Source organism: Cottoperca gobio, chromosome 8 (genome assembly GCF_900634415.1).
Source record: "Cottoperca gobio chromosome 8, fCotGob3.1, whole genome shotgun sequence".
Taxonomy (NCBI): Eukaryota; Metazoa; Chordata; class Actinopteri; order Perciformes; family Bovichtidae; genus Cottoperca; species Cottoperca gobio.
Genome location: NC_041362.1, coordinates 14,902,362 through 14,927,621, shown reverse-complemented (window position 1 = coordinate 14,927,621; position 25,260 = coordinate 14,902,362). Strand labels below are relative to the sequence as shown.

Below are 25,260 nucleotides of genomic sequence, written 5' to 3'. Positions count from 1 at the left end.
TGTGGTTTTCTTCGTAAGGCACGGGAAAACGATGCAGCATTAATATATAAACTATTTAAATGGTGTTAATCCATTTCCCCCGACACTGTAAAGTTGTGGATGTAATCCAGTTTACAAGTAATATTAACAAAGATGAGATGACAATTCTAACACTGATGAAGCATGGACAAAACAGGAAAATGAGAAAGAAATCAGAGGGGATTTCAATGTTTCCTGATAAATCATCGAAATCATACTGACAGTGTGTGTGTGTGTGTGTGTGTGTGTGTATGTGCGTGTTTCGATTATCTCGCCAACCCTTGGACCAATCTACTTCACGCCTGCCATGTGTCTTCGAGTACCCGATGAACATCAACTTTCACATGACAGCTGGGCAATCAGCATAGGCAAGGGAAGATCACAAAACAAGCTGCAGAACAGCTAAAGGGACGTTGTGCTAGATTGTTTTTGTCAACTGCTGTTCCCAAGGTCAAGCTTGCAGCTCATGGATGCTAATGTTGGTCTGTTTGTTGATTGGTCTACCACCATAACAAATTATTGGATTATTAAAGTCTGATCGGCCGACAGACTTTGACGATCTTCTGACATTTCATCTATCACCATCATCAGGTCAAAGTTTGAATTTGAACTTACAATTTAGCAAGCGGTAACGTAGGCTAATGCAAGAAATGCAAAGGAAAGAGGATAAAGATGAGGCCGTTGGGAATATCAACATTTTCCTCGGACATAAAACTACGAAGAAAAACTCAATAAGACTAAAATGACATTAACTTAATATGCACCTAAACATGTACTTCCACGGCCTCCGTCCTGTCTGACGGTCAGCAAACATGTCACAACTCTTCAGCTGAGCTCGTCGATAATTTCCACTAAAGTATTTCCACTCACGAGGTCATGAATACCACATTGGGGAGGCGTTGATATGGATTCTTCGAGAACACAGTAAACACGACCCCATTTGAATGCAATTATACCTGCTAAACATTAGGCAGGCTAATGTTAGCAGTTAGTCGATAAGCAGCACAACTGTTGTCTTGTTTAAATTTAATTATGTCATCGTGAGCAACAGGGCAGCACACTGAGCAGAGCTCCAGCTCCAGGCTGCGCTGTATGGTTCTGAAGTTTATGAAAACATTTGCTGCATGTAGAAAAGTTTTAGATTTCTATGAAGACTCGAAGGAAACTTTAAATCTTTATGGAATAGTTCGACATTTTGGGAAATCCTGCTCGTTTACTTTCTAGCCACGAGTTAGATGAGATAGATACCACTCAACACGTGGGGTATCGATCTTATCAAACGCTCCACCAAAAAAAGCTTAAGTGTTTTTCCCAAAATGTAATCTCTTTAGCAGTGTTTCAGGTCAAACACTGGTGTGGACAAGCAGCAGAGCGGCGTTTTTGTTTTTATAGAAAATTTTATTCAACATACATTTTCCAGCAAAAAGGCAATATACAGGAATAGTTGTCGTACACTGCTGCTACACTGAGGATTTTAAACTGGAAAAGATCAAATTAAGGTGTGATTCTGCAGGTCATCTTTGTACTGCACTTATTTTTTACTTTTTTTTTCTTTTTTTAACAAGACAAAACCAATGCAGTTAGTTTTGAAAAGAAAAAATAAATCCAAATATAACAGAAGAAAATCGTCAATGGTACATCAGGAACGCGAAAAAAAAAAAAACCCTACACACAAGAAATATGAACACCTGGCTCCTTCTGTACCCAACAACAAAAGGCGTGTTTCTCTTTAATTTTACACGTTCATATTTTTAAATATACAATTCTTAAATGTTGTCTTTACAGAGCCAGCTATGCGCTATTAGGGGAGCATTCCATCTGTGCTTTAAAAGAAACAAAAGAAAATAATTCATGAGCTTAAAGTGTTTCTTACAATGCTGGTTTTGTCTCTACACAATCCTCAAACCTGTGGGCTCAAAGTGTCTGCAGCTCCCTAGCAAGCACAGCGCAGTTACTGCTACCAACCACATGGAGGCGACAGTTTCAACCAAGAGAAGATGACGAAGCTCGTATGTGTGTGCATGTTTGCGTTTAGAGGAATGAATGAGACATTAAAACCCCCTGAAAAAAACAAAAGAAAGGGAAGAGAAAGTCAAGGGAGTAATGTCCGTGCATGTGTGTTCCTTTAAAGTAGCTGAGCAACTCAAAACCACAACCAAAATACACATTTGCCAGTCCTGAGAAACCTCTGACATTAAGTGCCAACGTGCAAGATGAAATACAGACAAATTTCCTCCTTATTTTTTTTCCCCCATTTATTTTTAAACAGATGCTGTGGATTTATTTTATTATACAAGATCTGCAGAAAGAAACCAAAAAAAAAATTATTTCATTCTTCCTCCAACCAAACTAAGTGAGAAAGAATTGCGTGTAAACTTGGAAATACTTGCTTTGTTGCACTAAAGGATGGGAGCATAAAATATAAAGAACCACATCAGGGCAACTAGTTAGCCTCGGGATGGACGCCAGTACAACGCTGCAAAAAAGACCATCAGGCCCTCTTCTCCTCTTTTTCTGTCAGTTAGTCCCCGCCAACATCCTTCCATCAAACTCGCCACACAGCTGCATGACGCCTCTTCAAACAACTCTTTATTTAAAAACAACCCCCCAAACAAATCTGAAGGGACAAAAAAAAAAAAGAGCAAAAAAAAAAAGCTTGTGAGTGACGTGGGAGAAGGAAACAAAAACTAAGTCTAGAAGTTCATATATCTATATAGATATATCTATAGATATATCTATATCTATATATAGATATAGATATCTATATCTATATATATATACACAAATACACGCACTTATTTATACTGAGTCCCACTTCCTCTCCCCTCTCCGCTTATTTTATATTAAAATCCAATTGAATTTCTCCCACTTCCAGACAGGCAACAAATAAACAAAAACAGGCAGTCAACAGGTAGAGAAGCCAGGGAAAACTACAACAACCGAGCAGCCTCAAACATGGAGGGAGACGATAGAAAAAAAAAAGAGAAATAAAATAAAATAAACAACAAAATCAACATTTAGGAGGAGGTTGGTGCAGTTTATTTTGTGGTTGAAGGATAATCCGTCAGTTGCAGCAAGATCCGAATCGCTGAAGACGTAGTGCCGGTGTAGAGCTGTAGGTGTCCAGGCAGGGTGTTAAAAGTGATGAACACACACGTACGCACACACACAGTCTCACACACACAAACACACGCACACACACGGTTGGTTACAGTCTGTGGTTATGGTGTGTTAAAGTAGGTAGGGAGGAAGGCGGAGCAGGAGGAGGAGAAGGAGGAGGACAAAGAGGAAGGGCGGGCTGCGTTTAGTTGTGGATCTTGATTGCTTTCTCCAGGTAGGTGTAGCGACCTCTCTTTGGAGCTTTGTTGAAATGATCCAACCCAAGCCAGGGGCGCGGGTGAGACATGTTACCTGGAAGAGATGTCATTAAATGTCAAGTCTTCCATTTAAAGTTATTGTTTCTATGATGTACTGAGAAGTAAAAATAAAACCGCAGTTCTCCGAAACACTTCAGAAATACAGGGCTGAGGTCAGTTAATTGCAATCTGCAACCGCTACCAGCTACTACAAGCCACGACATCCTACACACTGGATCTTTAAGCATTTACACTTCATGCTAATACAGTCTAAATATTGGTGTAGTTACAGACTAAACGTAAGAGCTCAGACCAACACAGCAACCTCCGGGATACAATTGCAGTGTTGTCAGGCAAAGAAGTTGAACAAGGCTCAATTTATGCAGCGGACCATTGAATACGAGCAAAGTGATAAACCAGACCGTGTTAGAAACATTGGTGTGGGCATGAGACAGGATTACAATATGAAAATGTTAGTGCTGCAATCACAAGGTAAAAACTACAATTAAGATGTTCCGATTAAACAAAAGGGAATTTGCTTTTGCATTCGTTTCATTGGCCCACACAGTGCATTGCCAGATGATGCAGAATAAGTAAACCAAAAGTTAACCTTTTGCCCTGAAGCCTTGTGCTGTGCCAACACAGTGGCCTCGATCTCCCCGGACTGTTGTGATGCATTTGCTTTCTTCTCATGGGGCTTTGGTGATAGCCTGTTGCACTCCTAAAGTTATCACGCTAAAACTGGTAATGGTAACGCAAATCAGCGCGGCATGGTTCGACTCTGCACGGCCAAACGTGCCAACGGAAGTGCACAAGAAGCGCCGCTCTCGGTGGAGAGAAACGAGCGGGACAGTAAATGACAGCAAAACGGAGTAAAGACTCACACCGAGGTGTGAAAACAACTGCACAAAAATGTTGTAAATTAAGTGCCCCCCCCCCCCCCCCCCACCCTTCTTTCAGGGTGGGTGGGGGTCCTGTCAGGGAGTCAATGTTAGGGGTAACACTGCTTTAGTACAGTTACAACAGCAGCAGAAGCAGTAAATACCTGGCTGTGGTTCAAAGTCCTTCAGGTTCACCTCATACTCGTCTTCAGTGATGTACTGATGCCGCCCCATCATCACAATCGCAAACTTGAACTGAGAACGAACAGACAAACGTGTTACTTCACAGCCTAACACCGTTTACTTGCAGTAAACACTAAATACTGTAAAAATGTTCAGACTCTGAACCGTGCCATGTTAAATGAAAACGTATTCATTGTGCAACACATTGAAACGCTCTATGCATACAACTAAAACTGTCAAATGCAGCAAACTGTCTCTGGTTGTGCAAACAGAGCGTGGAGTTGTACCTTCTCAAATTCTTTCTCCTGAATGTCCAGCATGGTCTGGATCCTCCTCATCACCTCCCGAAATGACTCGCCCTGTGGTGGGACGGATACAGAGCATGAAGTTGGGTAACTGAGTAATACAATATGTTAAGTCCACACACACACACACACACACACACACACACACACACACACACACCTGTCTGATCTTGAGCAAGAAGGGAATCCCGAAGGTGCCGAAGACTTCCTTGTGGAAGTGAGCGACGGGGATTAGCATTTCACTGTCCTTGTCCAACTCCACCTGGTCCAAAGGAATCTCCTGAGCAAGTGAAGAAAGATAGGAAGAGTAAGAAAGACATTTAGTCACAGTCAGTTTTTTACTTCAGAGCAGGCAACTCTAACTGCTGGCTATAAAATGTGTGTGTCAGCAGTGTATGGTGGGATCAAAGTTAATCTGCAAATTCAACCAATTATGTTATTGTTGATCTGGTGGTTGAAGTTTTCGCCGTGCTGCAGTGAAGCACAATGCGCTCTGAGTGTGTTCAGTACACACATATTCAATCAACCTTTACTTTAAACTTGGAAATTCATTGAGAAAACAAATAAAACTGATGAATGAAAAATGGTAAAAAGCCAAATTAGTAAAATAAAAAACCTGAAGAATAAATAAAGCAATTAAAATGTTATGCAAATAAAATAACTCAAACGAAATATAACTCATGCTGATCGACCGTTAAGTGACTAAAAGGAGGAAAATTAACTCAAAATAAACTCAAAGGAGAAGAGACACTTAAAACGGACACACAGGCAACGCCTCACAGACACTTACTTCTATTCTGAAGGTGCGGCTGGCGGCCGGAGATAAACATTCTAGCAGCTCGTCCTCCTGGTGAACCCCGATGATTTTATAGCTTACTATCTCTAACAGCCTGCAGGGGGAGAAAGAGAGGAGAGACAGGATTAATACTCTACCGCAGCTTTTCAAAGACAAACGGATTTCTCAGAGCATAGAATCAGAGGAAACATGAAACCTGGTCCACAAAATAATAGCTGGAAGCAGATATAAAGATCCCAAAGTTGTTAAAGACGACATCATTATAAAAATGTGATGACTCTGCAGTCATCAAGGAGATATAAAAAGCTGATATTAAAGTAAATCAGTAAAATCTTTAAATAAAAGTAAAACTACTGCTGTCAAAGACTTTGCATGACAAAAACATTTAAAGCAGTTACATAAAATCTCAAATGGCAGGAAACTTTCTGACCCAAGAAACACTGAGGGGGAGGGTCTCAAGATAATAAGACCAGCTGATATGCAGGTTGGCTGTGGCATTGTTTTATTTCCGAACAGACAAACTCGCCTCATCAGTGCAATTATTTTACCATTTAATTTCTTAGCATCTTCTTTATTTGTAAAACAACCTTTACTGTAATTGAGCCTTTGTGTTGGGACTGCGTTTCCTACAGCGGTGAACTATTTACTATATTTAATTTCAAATCATATGCCAAATTCCCATAAGGTACAATACCCGCATATACAGGATGCTGCCCGAGCTGCTTCACAATAAAAGCTGTAAAATGGCTGGTCAGTGAAATAAATTGATTGTAAGCAGTGCCATGAAGTATTACGTTTGCATCCGCTCAGAGCCGAGCAGATGAGAGAATTAAGTTTACCATCCGATCAGAGCTCAATCCACTGGTAGGCATCGTTTTACTGTGGTAATCTTCCCAGCCGTATTTCAGTGGAATATTGAAACGCACACCAACACACACACCAACACACACACCAACACAATCCCTGCAGGGTGTGTATACCTGAGCTTCTCGGAGCCTTTTTCAGAGAGCTCCACTGCCTTTTTACATTCTTCCAAAAGGTCCCGCACACAGCCGTGCTTGTCAGGGTAGAGGGTGATCTCCTGCAACAAAACACACACACGGTTTATGTCTGTGCTGGAATCACACAAAACCTTTGACTTATTATGTGTAGGGACATATTCCTCATGGGAGTGTGTGAGTGAGACTGACACGCATGTGTGTGTGTGTGTGCCTTACCTCCTCTCTGAACAGGCTGTTGAGCCATATGGATTTGAAACTCCTCCTGTTCTCAAAGTCTGTTATCTTCATCTTTAACTGTGGATGCATGATGAAGAGAGAGAGTAAGAAACGATCAGAAAGATGTTTTGCTGCATACATCAGATCACACGGGTTCCAATCAAAATTGAAATGTGAGGTGCAACTGTGTGCACTCAATACAGTCTTTTCCATTTGCAGAAGGATCTCCTTTCACACTCATCTTAAGTTCTTTAAACTGCTTGAGACAGGAGACAACCGTTTTATTTAGATAGCTTTTAGAAAGATAATCTGCGCCTGGCTCATCTTTTTTTGGACCTTTATCTTTTTCTGACACAGGGTCGTCTCCCTCAGCTGACAGCTGTAAGGTGGCTAACGTAGCTTTAGCTTTATTAGCTCAGCTGGAACCCTCTACTACGAATTAAGCCACATCAGAAAGAGCATTGGCCTGGCAGGAGAGGAAACCTCCCTGCTGGAATATGGACTGGTTTGGCATTTTACATAATTCTGCTTTCTCTTATCAAGTATTGTTTAACGTTTATACAAAATGTAACGCATCTTTAATTAGTAAGAACCATTATACAGTATCAATAAGACATAATTCTGACAGACCGCTTTGGCACAATAGCAGCCATGTTGGGCCAAAATATATTAAATAAAAATAACTTGTGGGAAAGAAAACAAATATACGAAACACAAAATAGCCATGAAGTCTCAGAATTGGCACGCCTTTCCTACCTGCTGATAGTAGAGTTTCTTGGGCTGCCGAGGCTTGAAGAATTGCAGCAGGTCCCGCAGCGTTCCCTCATAGTTGTGTCTGAGAGGATTCCCTGGACCGTCCCTGTACCTGGCCACCACACCACCAGGCAGGGGGGGAGGACGATCGAGGGGAGGAAAGAAGGATGACAGAAGAGAAACAGAGGGGGGGGAAGGAGAAGAAGGAAAGAAAAGAGGCAAGTGGACAAGGAGAGAAAGGTGGGTGAACAGGAGGGGAAGACGAAAAAATTCAGAGAGATGCAGAGGCAGAAAAGAGGAGGGAGGGAGGCAGAGTGGGAGGAGTTAGAGGAAAACAACAAAGAAAGGTGGGGGGGGACAGGTTACGCAACATTTCTACTGACAACCGCAAGTAATCAAATCAAAAGGCAAACATGACAAAAGCTGTGAGAACAGTATATAAATGTACATTTTAATAAATTATTTTATGCTGCATAATGCATCAATATGAGAACATCAGGAAAGCCCGATTGTTATTGATAAAACTGTTTATCGGGATATTTTCGCCGTAATAATTGCAGCATGAAAAGGTTACATTAGGCACATCCCTAAAAACATGAAACCAAATTGTAAGCAAGTTAAGCTTTTATGCTTTACAAATAGGAATTATTAGTTCACAACAAAAAGCAAAATCAGTCAATTAGGAAGTTTTATATTTAAAAAAAACACGTTAAAAACAATCAATGCTTTTTCTTTTAATTATTCCATCTGGCACGATATACAGTGAAAAAGATCAGAATTACGTTTTTAATGTTACTAAAAACCTTTACTGCATTCAGAATGCACTTGGTGTGTGTCAACACTTCTGATCAGCGTCTGAAATTAAGGTTTTGTTCTGCCACTTCTGAAATATATGTAGAACACTTCAGAATTGTAATCACTGAGTCAGTGGAACCAGACTGTAAATATGGACTATATCATGTAACCTTACTTTAAAAATAATATTTCCTGCCAAAGTCGACATTTACCTTGTATTTGGCGGGAGCTAACTTCATTCCCTGCCACTGATGATATGAAATTATGGCTACAAAGAGTTGTGTGTGTGTGTGTGTGTGTGTGTGTGTGTGTGTGTGTGTGTGTGTGTGTGTGTGTGTGGATGAGACAAGCCTCCTACCCCTGTGACTTGAAGAACTGCAGCAGCATGGGATCTGTGTTCAACCTCTGCGCTACTGTCTTGGCCACCTGACAAGCAAACAACACAAACATTAGGATCGGGGATCACCACAGGCCTGTCAGATGTCATCAGTCGGCTAACTGAAATGCCAACAGACTACACGGGAAAAGGGAAAAACAATAAGCTCAGACCTTGGCAGATCTTAAGCTTTAACTGCATCAATTACTACTATTACATTTATTTTTAAGTATCACTCCCTGATTGCGTTTTAGGGCATAATAGTATGCCCCAAACGGGAACACTCATGGCTGATGTTTAACAAAATATCAGTAAATTACAGGTGGCCAGAGTTTTACTTGAGCATTTTAAAACACATGAAAATTGGACTGAATTACTTCAAAATGTCAGGATACTAGAAATAAAACACATCAACAGCTCTTTGGACACTTCTTGTAATGGTTTAATATCAGTATAATTCAACATGAAAGCATAAAATAAGCGGATGCAAACACAGTGAACTAATTTTCATCTCACACTTCCAACATTCATTCATAGCTCCTGAATGGCTTCATACCTGAAAATAGTTCATGCGGTTGGAGAGAGTGACGACAAAGCCGGGGTCGTTGTGGATGGTCTTGTCACAGAAAATGACGTCCACTCGGTGGTAGAGATCCCGGAAGTAGTCCTTGGCCGTAGGCAGCTCACTGCTGTCGTTCTCTGGGTCGTCCCTTTAAGATTGAAGGAAGGCAGGAAAATTGATTAATTGAGGAACAGAACAAGACGTCATAGGTTTAAAGGTTGTTCGGTTTAAAGAGGAGTTGATTTGGAAGAAACTAAAGTTCTGTTTACATTCAATGTTACTCACCAAAACACACTGTCTGTATATTTGAGGACTAACAAACATGGCGAGGGCATTTCCATCAATGTTAACTGGCTTGCAGTCTTCTTCACTGTCAATCAGCACTACTTGTGGCCCCTAACTCCACGGGGTACCTCTGATTCTTAATGTTTGACCTGATATAATGTCCACCGCTAGCGTCAAAGCAACTCAGCCATACAGCTGTGGAAATGATTCATATATTGGGATATAAAATAGCTCACACTGCGCATCCCAAATGTGATACAAAAAGAAATCAGTCTTACTTCTGGAAGACAATGATGTCCCCGTCCATGAGCTCATCCAGGGCCTTGTCCAGAGAGACATCATAGTCCTGTATCCGCTCTGTTAGATTGGGCTTTACTTCCTGTAACAGAGAATGAGTATTTGGTTAAGGATGTGTAAACATGCAACTACAGAAGGGTGAGAAAGTGTGAGGAAAAAGAGAGCTGCTGCATAAGACGGTGTGAACAGGAGAGTCTGTGAGACCAAAGCTTGTGTGCCAAATAGAAGAGCACGAGAGTGAAGGAGCGAGTGTCGAGTGACAACAAGTGAGGAAAAGGCAGAAGAGTGTGCCAGAATGGGAGCGCTACATAAATAGATCACCTCATAGAGGATAAGGCTAGTTTCCTGCTGAAACCCGGCTCTCTCACACATCACTGGTAGAAGGTCTCCTAGTTACATGGAGAAAAGAGCAACAGAAATATGATTTAATATTGAAGTTCAAGTCATCAAGTAAATAGAATAGAACAGAACTGGACGTTGTCACACTTACTTATTTTGCAGGATATAGGTGTGTAGATATGTCCACAATAATTTAAGCTTCTGGTTTTGGGGTCATACATCTTCAAGAACAACATGACATCATCTAAAAAAGAAAGACAAAATACATCGTTAAGACATATCAAAACATTGCTTAATTGACTACAACTACTGTTAAATTAAAATACTCCTACAAAAAGGATGCAGAGGTCATGCTGCACTGCCATACGACCTTTGCACCCGAAGAGCGAGTTACTGAGCTCTCTAAATCAAACGGCATTAACTAAATAAAGCGCCACAGTGTGTCCAACACTGCTGAAACTGACACTGAGCTGGATGAAGGTTGATGTGTGGGACTTACGGTCTTTGTCGAACTTGGGTAATGTGGCCCCACTGGCTGCCATCTCTGGATCCACCGTCTCCAGGAATATTGTCCAGGGGTTTTCATTGTCGCTCAAGTCGATCATCTGGAATGTAAAACAAATCCATAATATAGAAAATGCAAGTTATTTGTTAGAAAGAAAAGAAAAATCGGAATCTTCACAAATCAAAATAGGCAGGTCGGACTTGACCTCTCTAATCTCTACCCGGAACTACATCTGTACTGGATGCAGAGTAATGATACAGTGGTAGCTGCTCACCGACGTAAACGGCAGAAGAAAAGGCTTCCAAAAATGTCCATTGAGTACCAAAAATACACACACACACACACACACAAGTTACACCTACAAAAGGAGGTCTTCCAGACACGAACACTTACCGACTTGTTGCAGTCAGCCTCGTAGTCAAGCATGGCGGGTCTCTTGGTTCCATTGCTCCGGGCCTGCATGGGCCACAGCCTCATCTGGTCTTGTGGGAAACCCTGCAGCAAATCAATAAGTCAGTTTAATTTCATTTGCACTGATAAAAAGCTCAAGCGGAAAGCCTAAAATAAAAAGGTGGAAAGTAGCAACATGGTGAGAGAAAAACACATCAGGCAGATGATGAAATGAATGAGTTTACAGGACAGTCATGGAAGCACCACTATTATTTATTCATTTCCCCCCAAGCCACCATCATATACTTAACTGTTGATCAATGGGAGGATATAGTTTGAGTGTGTATACATTGTTCTACACTGATAGAAGCTCAAGTGTTTAGAGCAGAGACTTGATATACAGTGTATGTAGAATGAGTACTTTACAATGATACTTTAGTTGCGTCAAAGAAACATCATCCAGTATTATTTTACACACACACACACACACACACACAAGCCTCTCACCATGGTCTGGGAGAGGGTCTGGACAAACTCTTGCAGTGTAGAGCTCTTCAGGACCTTGAAGACTGTGTACTTCACCTTCTCCTCATCATACATGTCGTTGCCCTGATGACCACAGAACTGGTCCTCTGTTACAATCTGTCAGGAGGAGAACGACAAGAAGAAGAACACAACCTCAGTGACGGACAGTAAAACTGGAACCAGGACATGAAAAGAACAAAAAGCTTGGTGGTGCATTAATCAGACCTTTGTCCAAACTACAGGGAAGTGTCATTTTGTTTTTCTACACATTTAAAACTGCAAGAAGAATGTGCACCATTTTTTAAATCAAAAAATAATTAGCAGACAGTAAGGTAGGGCACATAATAGATTTCTTTAGACTTCGTCTTGGTGACGCATTAACCATACACAAAACAACCACTAGTGTGTGTTTTGTCTAGAACTGAGATCCACTGCTGGGATCAGTTACAACAACTTTAAAACAGAAAAGTAATAAAATCTGAACAGGATAAACCTCTCATCTTTTAACAAGTTGTTTCCTTACTATCACTCGCTGCTCTTCTCACATCTCAACCACAGCTCAGCTAGAGCGCTCACATTCTGCAAGAATGTTTATGTTAAGCACACTTTTCACAGTTTCGTCTTGTATGAACTGCTAATGTGGAATCTTTTCAGAAAAATATCTGGTAATACATTATACATAGAGGTGTTGGTATGGTTGTATCCATTTCAACACAACATACATTAAGTCCCATCTCTTAGCAGTTATGCACTCTTGCAGACCTAATGTAATGAGCAGCACATCCCTCACATCACACTATGTAATACTAAAGGCCTGCCAGCGCCCAATCTGCTGGTTTGGCAGAACTAGTGCGACACTGTTTACTGACTTACAGCATACAGCACTGTAATGGTTGCAGGTTTCTACTGTTCCTTCCCGTCTGTGAAACTTTAATAAAGCCAAAACAGCAGATGTATACTAACACCTACTATTTGCAGCTTGCATCCGCAAAGTCTGCAAATCACAGCAGAACTTAAGAGCTCTCCAGGTTTTCCTACCTGGACCTGCATGTAGAGGTGAGCCTCTTGGCGCTCCTTCCTCTTCTGTGCCTCCACCCTTTTCTCCTCCTGCAGACGCTCCACCAGCTGCTGGGGGATGTCCACGTCAGTCATTGGCAGGAGCACCTCGCCTGGGATACAAGGGGAGATGAAAGTGAGAATCATAGAGCGGACAGAGGACAGAGCAGTAACATTTGTATTCACTATATTCATTAAGACGGTAAGCTAAGGCTGCCATCGTCACAAAGTGGAAAAGGTAATTACATTTACCCACATATGCCTGTAGTGTTGTACTTAAGGCAGTTGAGGAAAATCTTTCAGGTTTTAATGGGCGAGTCCATTTTGCACCAGCGATTGTTTAATATTAGCCAGAAAGGCAGGAGGAGAGGGAGTATGTCACTTACTGAGCTTGGACTCACGGATGTAGACCAACATGTATGCGTTGGTGCAGTGACGCACTGAGAGGTCATCATCGTGTCCACCGTAGTTGTGCTCTATGGCCTCCTCCTTGGTGCACCGCGACACCACGTCATCATCAAACTTACACCACTTGAGAGAGAGAAAGAGTGATAGACAAGAGGGGGAGGTGGTTGCGAGAGAAGGATGGGTGCGGTTAAATGGAGAGATGACGAGGAGAGGAAGGAGGATAAGGGCAAGAGTAGCCATGGAGGTAGAAAAAGAGAAAACCAGAGAGCACTTAGGATAACCGTCTGTCAGAATTTCAATTAACCCCAATTCAAACATGCAAATTCATAATGCTCCTTTCCCAGATCATCTTGTTATAATACCCATCAACCTCCCATTGTCCTCCTCTTAAAAAGGATGACTAGTACAGAGGTGCTCAACCAGTTGACCTGGTCTATAAATCACAAAATAAACAAAAATGCACTACACTAGTGTGTGTGTGTGTGTGTGTGTGTAAGATGGTTGGGTGTGTAAGTAAGTTTTAGATGTACTACTACATCCAACATTGCATGTGAAAAACAGACGATACAAGGTACCATACTGAGCTTGAATGCTTAAATACTGTCACATGCAGTGTCGGCAACAAAAGCTGGACTCGTCAGTTAAACTCCTGACAGACAATATTTATCCAACTATGTAGCTACTTTTGACACTGGTCTTGACATTAAGCTGTAAGATGCCCTCCTGTCAAGTAGCTCATCTGACCATTAATTGTTAACTTAATGTTGTTTTTAACGCTTTATTTAAGACACTGGCATAAGCTATCATCTCAAGGTTTGTGTACAGAACGATAAGGAACGTTGTAAACGCTTCACCCGTTTTTTTAACACCTTTGGATTAATTTGTCACTTAAGAACTGGCTGCCACTAGTCTTTATCTTGGCATCTTTGTTTAAAAGGCTGGAAGCAGAGAAATGACAATGTGCTATTGACAGTTTCAAGCAAATATAGCTGCAGTTCGACATTCTTGAAAAATTACTGTTTCTACTTATCCTTCATTGTAGCTCTAACCTCAAAAAGGTCTACACAACAGTTCAACATGCAAAACATCTTTTAAAAAAATCCTAATTCTATAAACATTTAGTGGCTTTTTTGTTTAATGTCAGCTCCACAGTAAACCAGTGTAGAAGTCCATGATATTAAATGAAGTGTACTCATGATGACGAAGTGGATCTCATTACTAAAGAAGTTGAGCACCCGTGTGTCAGTTTATCCCAAGTAATGAAAATAACTGGCAATACTATTAGAGCAGGAACCCCAAACCCTGTCCACAGAATTATTAGTGTAAGGTGTATAGACAAAAAGAATTGTGCTTACTATTGGTTCCTTGACACTGACTTTGCCGTCTCCTTTTGGGTTAAGATAGACGACGTAGTGACCGCCATGGTTGTCCCCGCTGTGCACAAGCACGGCATGCAGGATGTAGTTGGCTGGGTCCTTGGAGTCTGGCTTCTGAAGGAACTCATCCAGGGGTAACTGATCCGGAAACTCAAATCTTTAGGATAAGAGGAGGAAGGAGAAGCAGAGAGGAGCGATTGAGTGGAAGTGGGGGAACAGGGAGATGAAACAAGGATGAGAGAGAGGCAGGTAGGGAGAGTTTGAAGAAGAAAAGAAGGTGGCAGGCAGGAGAAATGGGAAAGAAGGGCAAGAGGACAAAAAAAGAGAAGGAAGGAAATAAAGATATGAAGAATGAATGGGTGGGAAAAGAAATTGGAGAATTGAAGAGAGTCAAATATTAAGACAAACACATTCATGCAAGAAAGAATGCAAGAGTTTAATCTAATTCAAGTTCTGCACACACACACACTCTAGATGTGTGTGTGTGTACATTTACAAAGCCCTCAGGGGTCCAGGTGCCAGTGGCAGCATCACACGGATGACTCAGAGCTTGTTGAGACGCTTCAGTGGAAAATTAGCTATTCTGGATGGCTGTGTGTGTGTGTGTGTTCTGAAAGTGTCACATTAACCCGGTGGATTATTAAAACACCATTAGCTTCCACAAAGCTTCACACAAAATGATATGGCCTACAGGAAAACCTCACAATGACTCACTTTCTCACTTGTTTTAGTGCAGGAGGTCAGGGTACGCTGTTAAGAGACTGGCTCAAGTGCCGTTTCTAGAAAAAGACTGCTCCTTAAACCTATGTTAATATGGACCATCTCTAACTGCCGCATTACTTGACAGGGAGAGTGAAGCGTGAAGCATGGTGCGTTTGTTCTACCTGTCGTTAATCTTGATGTTTTGGTCGGTCTGCGGGTCGTACATGAACCTCATCAGCTGCAGATGGAGGATTGGAGGGAAGGTAAGGAACTTCACCCCCTTCTCTGCTTCCTGTAGTACAAACAAACGTGTCAAACTTAACATTTGCAGCATTCAGTAAATAATTGTAACCAGAATTTCACATTCAGGATCCTGCTTTATCAAATAATGCCAGATTTGACAAAAATGTGGAGTTTCAATGAGTTTACATTCCAACTGAGTATAAATCAAACTTAATGTAAGCAAACTAAGATAAACTAGACACTTAAATAATAACAGATCCAGTCACTGTGAAGCCTCACCTGCAGGCCATGCTCTCCTGCGTCATATTTGTTGTCTCCATCTAACTGTTCAGTTGCAACATAATCTTTGAATGACTCGAAGACTGGAAATAAGCGGAAAGCACAGATGAGATCAAGAAAACATCCATATTGGTCAATTCCAAAAATTCATTGTTTGAGAAAAGCCATTTATTCGTGTCGATGTTGCTACTCACTGTTCTTCTTTCCTTTTATGCTAAGCTGGATGTCATAGTAGTCCTCTATCCGCTCTGACCGGTAGTCCACATGCTTACACTGAATATATGACTAGAGAGTAAAACAAACACACACGGGTCAGAAATATTTCTATTCTTGACTGTTACAGGCTACATCCTGTACTAAGTTAGTTAGATTACTTCACGTTATCATTGTGTTAACAAAATCTACACCAGTACTCACATAACACATGCTGCGCAGGCATTACTGCGACGGCATATTAATGCCATTGTACGTAAAACTCAGAAGAACTCAGTTTTACTTACATCACTGTGTACTTTAACAAATAAACTGCATAATTCTCACTAAAAGGTTAAGTGTCGTTTTGAAATGTAACTCAAGAGCAATATATTTTCAAACAACAACTACACAAAATGTGGCCATAGCCATTAGGACAAAGTCAGACAAGAGGTAGAGAGAGAGAAGACATACCACCATCTTTCCTCTGAAGAGCTTAGGGATGGTTCCCTCAACACAAGTGCCTTTCATTTTGTTCTCCACATTGTCCAGGAGCTGAAACACACGCACGCACACAAAATGGGTAAGTAATTATTCAGCATGCATACTTATATACACACCCACATTCTTTATGAGTGCATGAGAGAACTCACCACTCTGCACAGCTCCTGTACATCATGTTGCATGAAGCTGTCTAGTGTTTCCCATCTTCACAAAAGGAAAAAAAGAAAACACAGCAAGGCAGTTAGATAAAATACTCACAGATCAGGGAGATTATTCTTGGCTTGTAACTTAAACATTAGACTAAAAAAAAGTATATTTAACAGTCTTTAAGTGTCAATGCAATGGAAACTCTTTCCGATGTTATTCAAACTGAGAAAATTATCTCACTTTCAATATTTAGAGCATTTCTATGCTTACAAGAAAAGAGAAAATGTTAGCAATACACCACTAAGCCAAAAACACTGAATGCTGGGTTTACTTCTGATTCTAGCCTCCATCTGTGTCACCGTAAGACAAAAAGGACAGGTGAGCCATCTATAAAGAAAGTCTACACTACCCGAAGGACTTGGTGAGTTTCTTGGTGCCGACAGGTTTGTCGCTGTGTTGCAGCTCGTAGAACACCCTCTGCAGTGCCAGGGGAACACTCTTGGACGAGTCGTCTCCCTCTGTGGGCATCATGTACACCGCCTGGGAAGATTCAGGAGGACACAGCAGGATTAGTTTTAGACAATAATACTCTCAGTTGGAGGTTACTACTTTAACTGTTTTGTGAAGAAGTTGAATATATATTAAAAACTATATTATTTTCATGACCAGAAAAATGCACATTTTTAGACCTGTTGAAAAAAAAAAAAGGGCACCGGTGGAACTGGAGGATAATGGTAATAGTGAGAGGTAAGAGTTGTAGAGGAACATTATTAAACAAAAGAGTTACTCATACTAATAGGAAAAGCAGCAGCACACAAGCAAGGTGCAAATTTATTTTTGCTTCTATTAGAGGTCAGCCTTCAATATTTATTTTTGACACATGTCACCATGTGGACAAAAGGTAAAAACACACAAACACTGAACTGAACCTGTAGCGCACACACATTTACACACACAATACACATCTTTATCTGCTCAATAAACCAACATGTAAAATACAGTTTGCACCTCGTACAAAGAAAGAAATCGTAAACAAACATGCAAAGATAAACCCATACCCGGCGCAGCTGGTTGGTGAAGAAGAGAGTCTGTAGCAGGCTATTCATGTAGCAGGTTGCTCCCTGGTTCTTTAGTCCAACATAGCCTGTGTGTTTCTTAGAGTCCCATCTGGTAACAGAGAGAAGTGGTTGTTAGTTATAATTCATAAAAAACAGAGAATTTGAAACTGGAAGTATTGTAGTAAACCCAACACAGAGAAAACGAAGCGCTACGTACGCCACTCCATGTGGGGCATCTGCCTGGACATAGACTTCAAATGTGACTTTGTCATCATCAACAAAGCCCCTCTCTGGATCAGTCACATCCTGAAACATCACCACCAAAACAGTTACTATCAAAAGGAATGGTAGCATGTACTTATATTTGTATCTTTATTTATGATTAAATAATAAACAATGAGCAAATAGCATTACGCTGCACAAATATTTAACAGCTCTGCCCGCACAGCCTCTTCTATACACCCAATCAACAAATAAATGCATGTTATGCTTTTGTCAGCGTCTCCTATGTATTACTACTCTAACAGGCTCTTCAACAAAAAAAACAACAATATTTCATTGCCGGTTTTGTCCCATCTGGAAAATATATCTGCCGATTAATATCAATCGGCCATTCATTACTCTGTCAGTTTTGCACTTACACTCCAGGACATGAAGTTGGAGAAGCCCCAATCATTCTCTTTGTGGAAGAACAGGTGACTGATCCGGCGGCTGAAAGACTTCTCATCGTCTTTGTAGTTGATGATCTTTAGCATGGCCTGAGCGTGGCATGACCAGGACCTGAAACAACAAGGATCCAGAGATCTTGTGAGATTCTTTTAATTATTTATCCATTTTCTTTCCTTGAATAAATTCATTCTGGCATATATACCGCAATGTATATTTTTTGATACAGATCTGAATCTAGTTGCAGACTTAACACAAGGAATAGTGCAGGCACGGTGGAGGAGAGAGCCGTCTGAGTGAGCGTTATCGGTTTTAGATTCTGTTGAGGTTCATAACAAATGATAAAGTTGATCCTGTGTTTTACATACAAAGTAATTAATGTGTGGCCAGCTCAAGAAAACTCACAGCCAGTATGTTTTGTACACAATTCAGCAATAATAATAATAATAATAAGCTTTATTTGTATAGCACCTTTCATACAAGAATTGCAGCCCAAAGTGCTTTACAGCAAAAACATAACAATTAGTACAAGAATAAGAGCATTTACAGTACAATAATCACAGTGTTGATGTAAATGAGTCTGAAGTACCATTATAAAAATTGCCGAATTAAAATAGTATAAATAGTAGATAAAATAAAATATAGCAGAATTAAAATTGTATAATAATAGATGAATTAAAATAGCAGATAACGCGTTATGGTTTCCCCAATTGTTAGAGTTGTGTTAAACTTTTAGACTTCTCTGGTCGATACTTTACTTCCCTTTGTACAAAGGCACACAACAGGATAAATACTGTAGGAATGATGATGAAAATGTTTAATTATATCTTAATGTAAATCAATACCGCAGATATTGTATCAGACTGACATGAAAGTTAAAAAAAGAAGCAGAATTACGTCAACTGTTACTCACGGTATTAAGTGTGGGGAGGCTGCAATTTATATAGGCACCATTATGTCAATGTTTTACTGCAATATATTTCCTAAACTAATAGTATAGTCTAACTTTCTAATGTTGACAGCGTTCAGACTGTATACACAAAGCAACTTCAAAGCAGCAAAACCTTTGAGCAGGGATAAGTAAAAAAAAAAGAAGGTATTTATTACTTCAGAAAGTTAATGTTATCTAATGTTGTGTATGAGTACCAGGACCATCAAAAGGTTTGAGTTGTGTGTTCACGAGTGTCTCTGCAACGTCCCCTAAATCTCTCGTCCCCCCTAGACACTTACGTGGAGTCTGATTCTGCGTTACACTGCAGGAAGAAGCCCACGCTCTTCTGGTGTGGCCGGTCGGGATAGAAGCGTGGCATCACCATTATCTTCCATGGAAGGTTCCGGACAAAGCAGGACGGGCTGAGCACAGACTCACTCAGGCGACTGAAGCGCTCTACCACAAAGCGGAAAGTCGCCTCGGACCGCCAACTGGTGTCTGTGGAAAGATGGAGGGAGACGGAAAAAAAATTAAAATAATAAAAGAGGGTAGGTTATACGGCGGACAGTTTTCCTGCAGTTTCACTGACGAGAGCAGGTACAATTGGTCAGAGGGTACAACATAACACAGCACAAGCTTAGAAACAAGCTCAAGTGTTTGTTAGTGCACATCATCCTCACCATCCTCCATGTCCTCCTCTGTGTTGTTGTGTCCATCTGCCATGGCCACGTTACCATTGATCACTGGGTTGGCTGGGATTCTTGGAGGGTCGTCTGTGTCCCCAGCTGTAAAAGAGAGGAACAAAACGATAAGACTGTATGATGATCATAGATAGCAGGGCAGAGATCATCCCTCAAATGGCACCAAGACCTAAAAAGTAACACATCACAACAATCATTTTCATCCATGTTTACCATTCAAAGTTGAGCAACAGCAATAACCAATTCAAACTAAAGGTTGTGCCGACAACAGAAATCCGTACATCTCATATCTTTTGATTCTAACAACACTTTAGCCAATTTCATAATTTGGTTGTGGAAATTATGGGAGAGATTAATGAAGTTCTTAAAAAGCTTGTTTTGCTTCAGGTTTCTGAGCATCCGTCATAGACAGATTTATAATCGGATAATTACAGTAAGTATTTAAGGCATAAAAACAGCATCAACCAAGATCGGATAGCTTTTGTATCTCCAACAAAGTGATCCTTCCTCTCCTCTTTCATACATTTCGCCGGGAAAACCCTGCTGATACAACACGACAAGTCTTCTTTCCCAGCCTGTGTGTCGGAGTGAGGGCAACAGATACAAAACGTGCGTGTGTGTGCGTGACAAAGACCATGTGACATTACAGTAGGCTGGGTAATTACGGACACAATGCAGGATTAAGCTGCAAGTCATCGCTCAAAACAAAAACACACGCGCACAGAGGACAACAATTATCCCGACCGAATAATGAGGCGGCTCGATGCAAAGTCTCACCTATCAAAACACAATGATGAACGGGAACGGATGAGCTTTGAGTAAGGAGCGAGTGAAATCTGCCTGGATCCTGTGATGACAGCGATGCAACGGAAGCCAGGCTTGAGAGTAACGACAGCATTGATATGAGCACTCAGGCATACGTCTCCAAATGATAGGTCTCCAAATGTGTTGATGCGTCAGTCCGTCTCTTACACTGCATTTAATGTGCACCTATGATCCTTGTCTTCCTCCGAGCTGACAGGAGCAATGGTGTCAGTTCTGTGTGTCTCCAGGTAACGTTACTGACCGAGTCCTCCAGGAGACTGACCTCGTTTCCTCAAGTGGATTACACCGTGCTAATGTGGTCTGTCAGTCAACTCCATGACAACTTCTTGTCCCTCCTTCTGTGTCAGTCTATTCTGAAACCTCTGAGGAGAACGCTCTAATGGATCATTCACTGAAATCTAGCCAAAAACACCACTATGGCTTATTGTAAAACTAACGTTCACTCAAAACACGCAGGTGTCTGGAAGGGGGAAAATCGCAAGCATCAACACACTGATTTATTATTTATAAATATATATTTCCAAGAAGCAACACCGTAATTGATCTGAATACCTCCTATGGTTGCACTACAACAGTGACAAATGTTCTTCTATGAGACATCTGTATTGTGGGCAAATAGAACAACAACTCCAGATGTGTTTAACCTACAGCAACAAGGTTATAACTGCACAGCGGATCTTCTTACTTGGCACTAAAAAGCTGTTTGATGAATCAGACCACACTAAGTTGTGTTCATCTACGGTCTGAATGTTTACCGATGCAGTAAAAAAAGGTAACGAAAATACATTTTAAACCCTAAAAGGAATATCATGAAGTACAAATACTACCACTAAATGAAACCTTGACTTTGATAGTAGAGGTAGAATGTGTTATTTATCAGACTGTTAGTCCTTAATCTTGTCCTATTAGACCATATGAATTTCAGAAAAGGTATCTTTTGAGAAATAGCATTATAAATGTGTGTTTTCTAATAATTTCACACATGATTGGAGAGCCGTAGCACAAATAAACACACGATTGATCGTGTGACAGCAACAGCCTTGCATCCCAGTACGACTGCTGTGGCAAAGCAGATAAAATGACTTGAGGTATGCAGAGCAGATGATGGATTAACCATACTGCGACTGTATGCAGCATCATAGCATGAAGGAAATTAGGCATGTTTTGCTATAGGCAGTAAAAAAAGAAAAAAAAAAAGTAGTGAGAAGTTTATTTTGTCAACTTGTTTTCGCTGTCCCTGTAAGGCTGCAGTGCACTGGGACTGAATCCAACATGGGTGAACTGGAAACTAAGGGGTGAATGCACCTGCCATTAGTACATTTAAAAAAATAAAAAATAAAACTACCGATTAAAAAATGAAAACACCTGGGATATTTTATACTTGCTTATTTCTGTAATTGAGGAAGATGATATATAGTGTACAGGCGAATAACAAGCAACAATGTGTGTGCAAACAGATAATAAAATCACTAGCCCCAAATGACGCAGTGACGCTTAAGGCTGCCCCAGGCCTCTACTCCGTCCGAAGTTGAAATGAATAAAAAACTTTATAAAATGGTGTTAGGGCGGATGTTCTGCGTATATAGTGCTTATAAAACGGTAACACAAGTGGCCCTGACTACAAAGCTGACTAACACAAACACAGATCATTAAAAATGGCGAGCTCCATGCCGTTTGGTCGTCCATACAATGAAGCAGCAAATCCCCGCGCTGCCTCTGTACGGGCCTGGCTTACCGCAGCGGCGACTTGCCAGCACTGCCGCACGTTTCACACAACACACTGTCAAACATCAACATATAAACTAGCAAACAACTAAACCAAAACATAATGTACATTCGGTCTGCCTCATTGTCATCTGCTCCTCTGGCATGGCTAAACGTGTTATACCACGCAGTCCATTTAGCAATTCACGATCGACGCCTCTGCGTTAGCCTTAGCTACTTAGCCATTTAGCAAACACTAGCCACATATTTATCTGCAGGCCGTTATTAGCCAACATTCGCTGGAATCACAAGTATCGGCGAAAGAGATAGGATTAATGCAAGAGACAAACATAACCCATAGTATTTATAGTATATCGTCCGACAGCAAATAGAGATAATTGAAAAAACTAGATTACGTGAGGCAAATATTCAAGGCCTAACGGCCAAATCGAACGTTGCAAAATACAAGCCACCATTTTGAAACGCCACACACCCCCTCTGTGAGTGTTAGCTCGATCAGCTAACTAGCATGCTAGCCAGCGAATGAACGTAAAGAGTAGGGCCTTGGAGCTAATTGACTAGCTTAGAATTAGCTGTCTGACTAGCCATGTACATTGCGTTTTACCATCTTAATGAAAACATGGAGCAATAAAATATATACCCGGCGTAGTCTGCATACACATATTTACAAAACATAATAACTAGTCAAATGTACTGACAACACATTTTAGATGCCAAATTTAAATAATTTACCCTGTCGTTAAGCGATATCGTTACTTTATAGGCCCGCTTTTTAAAATACAAGCCATCAGACACGATGCTAACACACCATCTTTTAGAAAGGCTGGCGTAACATCACATGCTGAACAGTTATTAACTGGCTATATTTTCACGTCATCAGTAAAAATTGCAAAGGTTACTTTGTTCACGGAATGGCCAACTTCGACGAGGAACGCAGGTGCCGATAACTGTCAGAATCAACCCAAAGCCCACGGTGAAGTCAAAGTAGCGAGATTAATTTACCTAGCGATGGTTCCGCGTTAATTTCAGGTTGTTTACAAACAATTAACGTTAGGTTAGCAACAATCAGAGAGCCTGAAATGATGTGACTGCATGTGGATTCTAAACTGCAATGATTTGACAAACTGCATCTGAGAACTTGTTACAGCAAACGACCGCGAACAAAAACAGTTTATTTATAAATACAGCGACCAATGCAAATTCATTATTTGTGTGGCTAATGTTTAACAATGTGGGTTAACAGCTAATTTGGACCATCTACAAGCAATGGAATATTGCAAGCATACGGAGAGAAATCCAAGCTCCGTTCGCTTATAACGCAAAATGAGGTCAGCTCCACACAAGTATGCTGCAACGGACGCACAATCAGCAAAAACGCAGCCAGCTATCCTAGCTAGCTTCGGGCCTTCGTGTTTACTGTAAAGTTGAGCTCAGTTTGCAGAAATATAACAATGCATTTCCCGTGCAACAGTTAAATTTAGAAAAAATAGGTCGTAAATTGTCCGTTCACCCTTCTTGGGACCATAACTCACCTTCCATCTCCATGTCTTCTGGTTCGCTGAGCTGCTGCTCGCCGGCTTTCTGTTGCTGCTGCTGCTGCGTGTGGTGATGGTGGTGGTTCATGTTGGCAGCTGTTGTTGTTGTGGTTGTGATGCGTTGCTCCCTGCTATCTCTGGTACCCTCGACCTTGTCCAGGGTCGGCTCGGCAGGGAACCGGGTTCTGGACTGCTGGTGAGGTGTGGTAGGATGCGGTGGTGGGGTGGACAGGTTGAGCCTCGGCGGCCGGGCCTGCTCTGTCTCGACCTCGGCCTTGTCCGCTGTCAGCGCCGGGGAGTTAGGAGGGGAGGTCGGTGGGGGAGCGGGTAGAGAAACGCGGACGTATTTGCTCGCTATTCGCCCAATCTCGGCGCCTTTGGTGGGTGCGAGTCGCTGGTTGACGGTGGGATGGATGGACCGGGGCTCCAAGGAGGGAGGCCCGCTGAAATTAGCTAAATTAATCCGGATTTACCCCGGGAAATGTGGGGCAAACAGACAACGCACAGCACGACCTGCACCTTGAGGAACAAATACCCTGTTTATTGCTAGTGCTAAGCTACCCGACAATAGGCAGCCAACTGGTGATATAGGTACAACAACAAAGAAAATAAAGGTTCATTTGCTAGACACACATTCAACAACTCTGTCTGCGATATCCCCAGTCCGTATGCTCCTCCGATTGTCCCTCGTCTGGGGAAGAGCGGAGGAAAAAGCTATCCATTCAAACCAGTTTCCAATACGGAATTAGCACTAATGTTGATTTGGAAGTTCGCGGAGACGAGAGTTGCCACGGCCCGACATAAACGAATTCCCCCAAACAGCCCCTAACACAATACACGACAAAACGCGGCACCTCGTTGCATTTCTAGCTAACCTCTTGTTTATTGAGAGGAATGTGCCCGGTCATACAATGTTAGCCTGAGCTGTGTTGCTCCTAACCCGCTCCTCCCGTGGTTTGTGATGTGTTGAGTCTGAGGTAAATCTCAAAATGGCGGTCGCGCTCTTCTCTGAAATGTCACATCCGCATGGAGATCCAAACACTGGCCCATCCCCGGCCAGTTCACATCCATGTTAAATGGTCGGGATCAGATGTGTGCATCGGGTACAGGGGAAATAAAATAGAAGTACAAACAACCATTATAAGACAATAGAGGGATAAGCATACTGGTGACTGCATGTTGCATTGGGGCCCCAATCACTAATTTACAATGATTTGGATAATGATAATAATTGTCTGAATTTAGAAGTACTGGAATAATTAAATACGTGCACTCGATTAATTTAATTTGTGAGACCACGTACTTTTCCTCCAGTGAAATGCAAAAATA

At 41.4% G+C, this 25,260-nt stretch overlaps 1 protein-coding gene across 4 annotated transcripts; it reads right to left on the bottom strand.

The window, feature by feature from the left end:
• Positions 1-1,395: 1,395 nt before the first annotated feature.
• On the bottom strand, positions 1,396-24,971 carry usp7 (ubiquitin specific peptidase 7 (herpes virus-associated)). Of its 4 annotated transcripts, none has more exons than XM_029437313.1 (32): positions 23,929-24,970; positions 20,624-21,033; positions 19,826-19,930; positions 19,445-19,643; positions 18,190-18,328; positions 17,766-17,854; positions 17,549-17,657; positions 16,900-17,030; positions 16,493-16,547; positions 16,314-16,394; positions 15,842-15,932; positions 15,648-15,730; positions 15,308-15,417; positions 14,403-14,580; positions 13,026-13,170; positions 12,622-12,752; positions 11,566-11,700; positions 11,062-11,163; positions 10,663-10,768; positions 10,315-10,407; positions 10,146-10,213; positions 9,806-9,906; positions 9,237-9,390; positions 8,663-8,730; positions 7,513-7,621; positions 6,757-6,834; positions 6,520-6,620; positions 5,534-5,633; positions 4,904-5,023; positions 4,726-4,797; positions 4,420-4,510; positions 1,396-3,429 (listed from the first exon to the last, which is right to left on the bottom strand). In XM_029437313.1, exons 2-32 carry the CDS (start codon positions 20,742-20,744, stop codon positions 3,323-3,325), a joined length of 3,372 nt encoding a protein of 1,123 aa, XP_029293173.1. In that variant the 5' UTR covers positions 20,745-21,033; positions 23,929-24,970; the 3' UTR covers positions 1,396-3,322. The 4 variants fall into 4 exon arrangements, with proteins under 4 accessions (XP_029293173.1, XP_029293174.1, XP_029293175.1 ...); XM_029437314.1 differs by having other exon boundaries at positions 3,295-3,429; positions 7,513-7,615; positions 23,929-24,971; XM_029437315.1 differs by lacking the exon at positions 20,624-21,033 and having other exon boundaries at positions 3,295-3,429; positions 23,929-24,971.
• Positions 24,972-25,260: the final 289 nt, after the last annotated feature.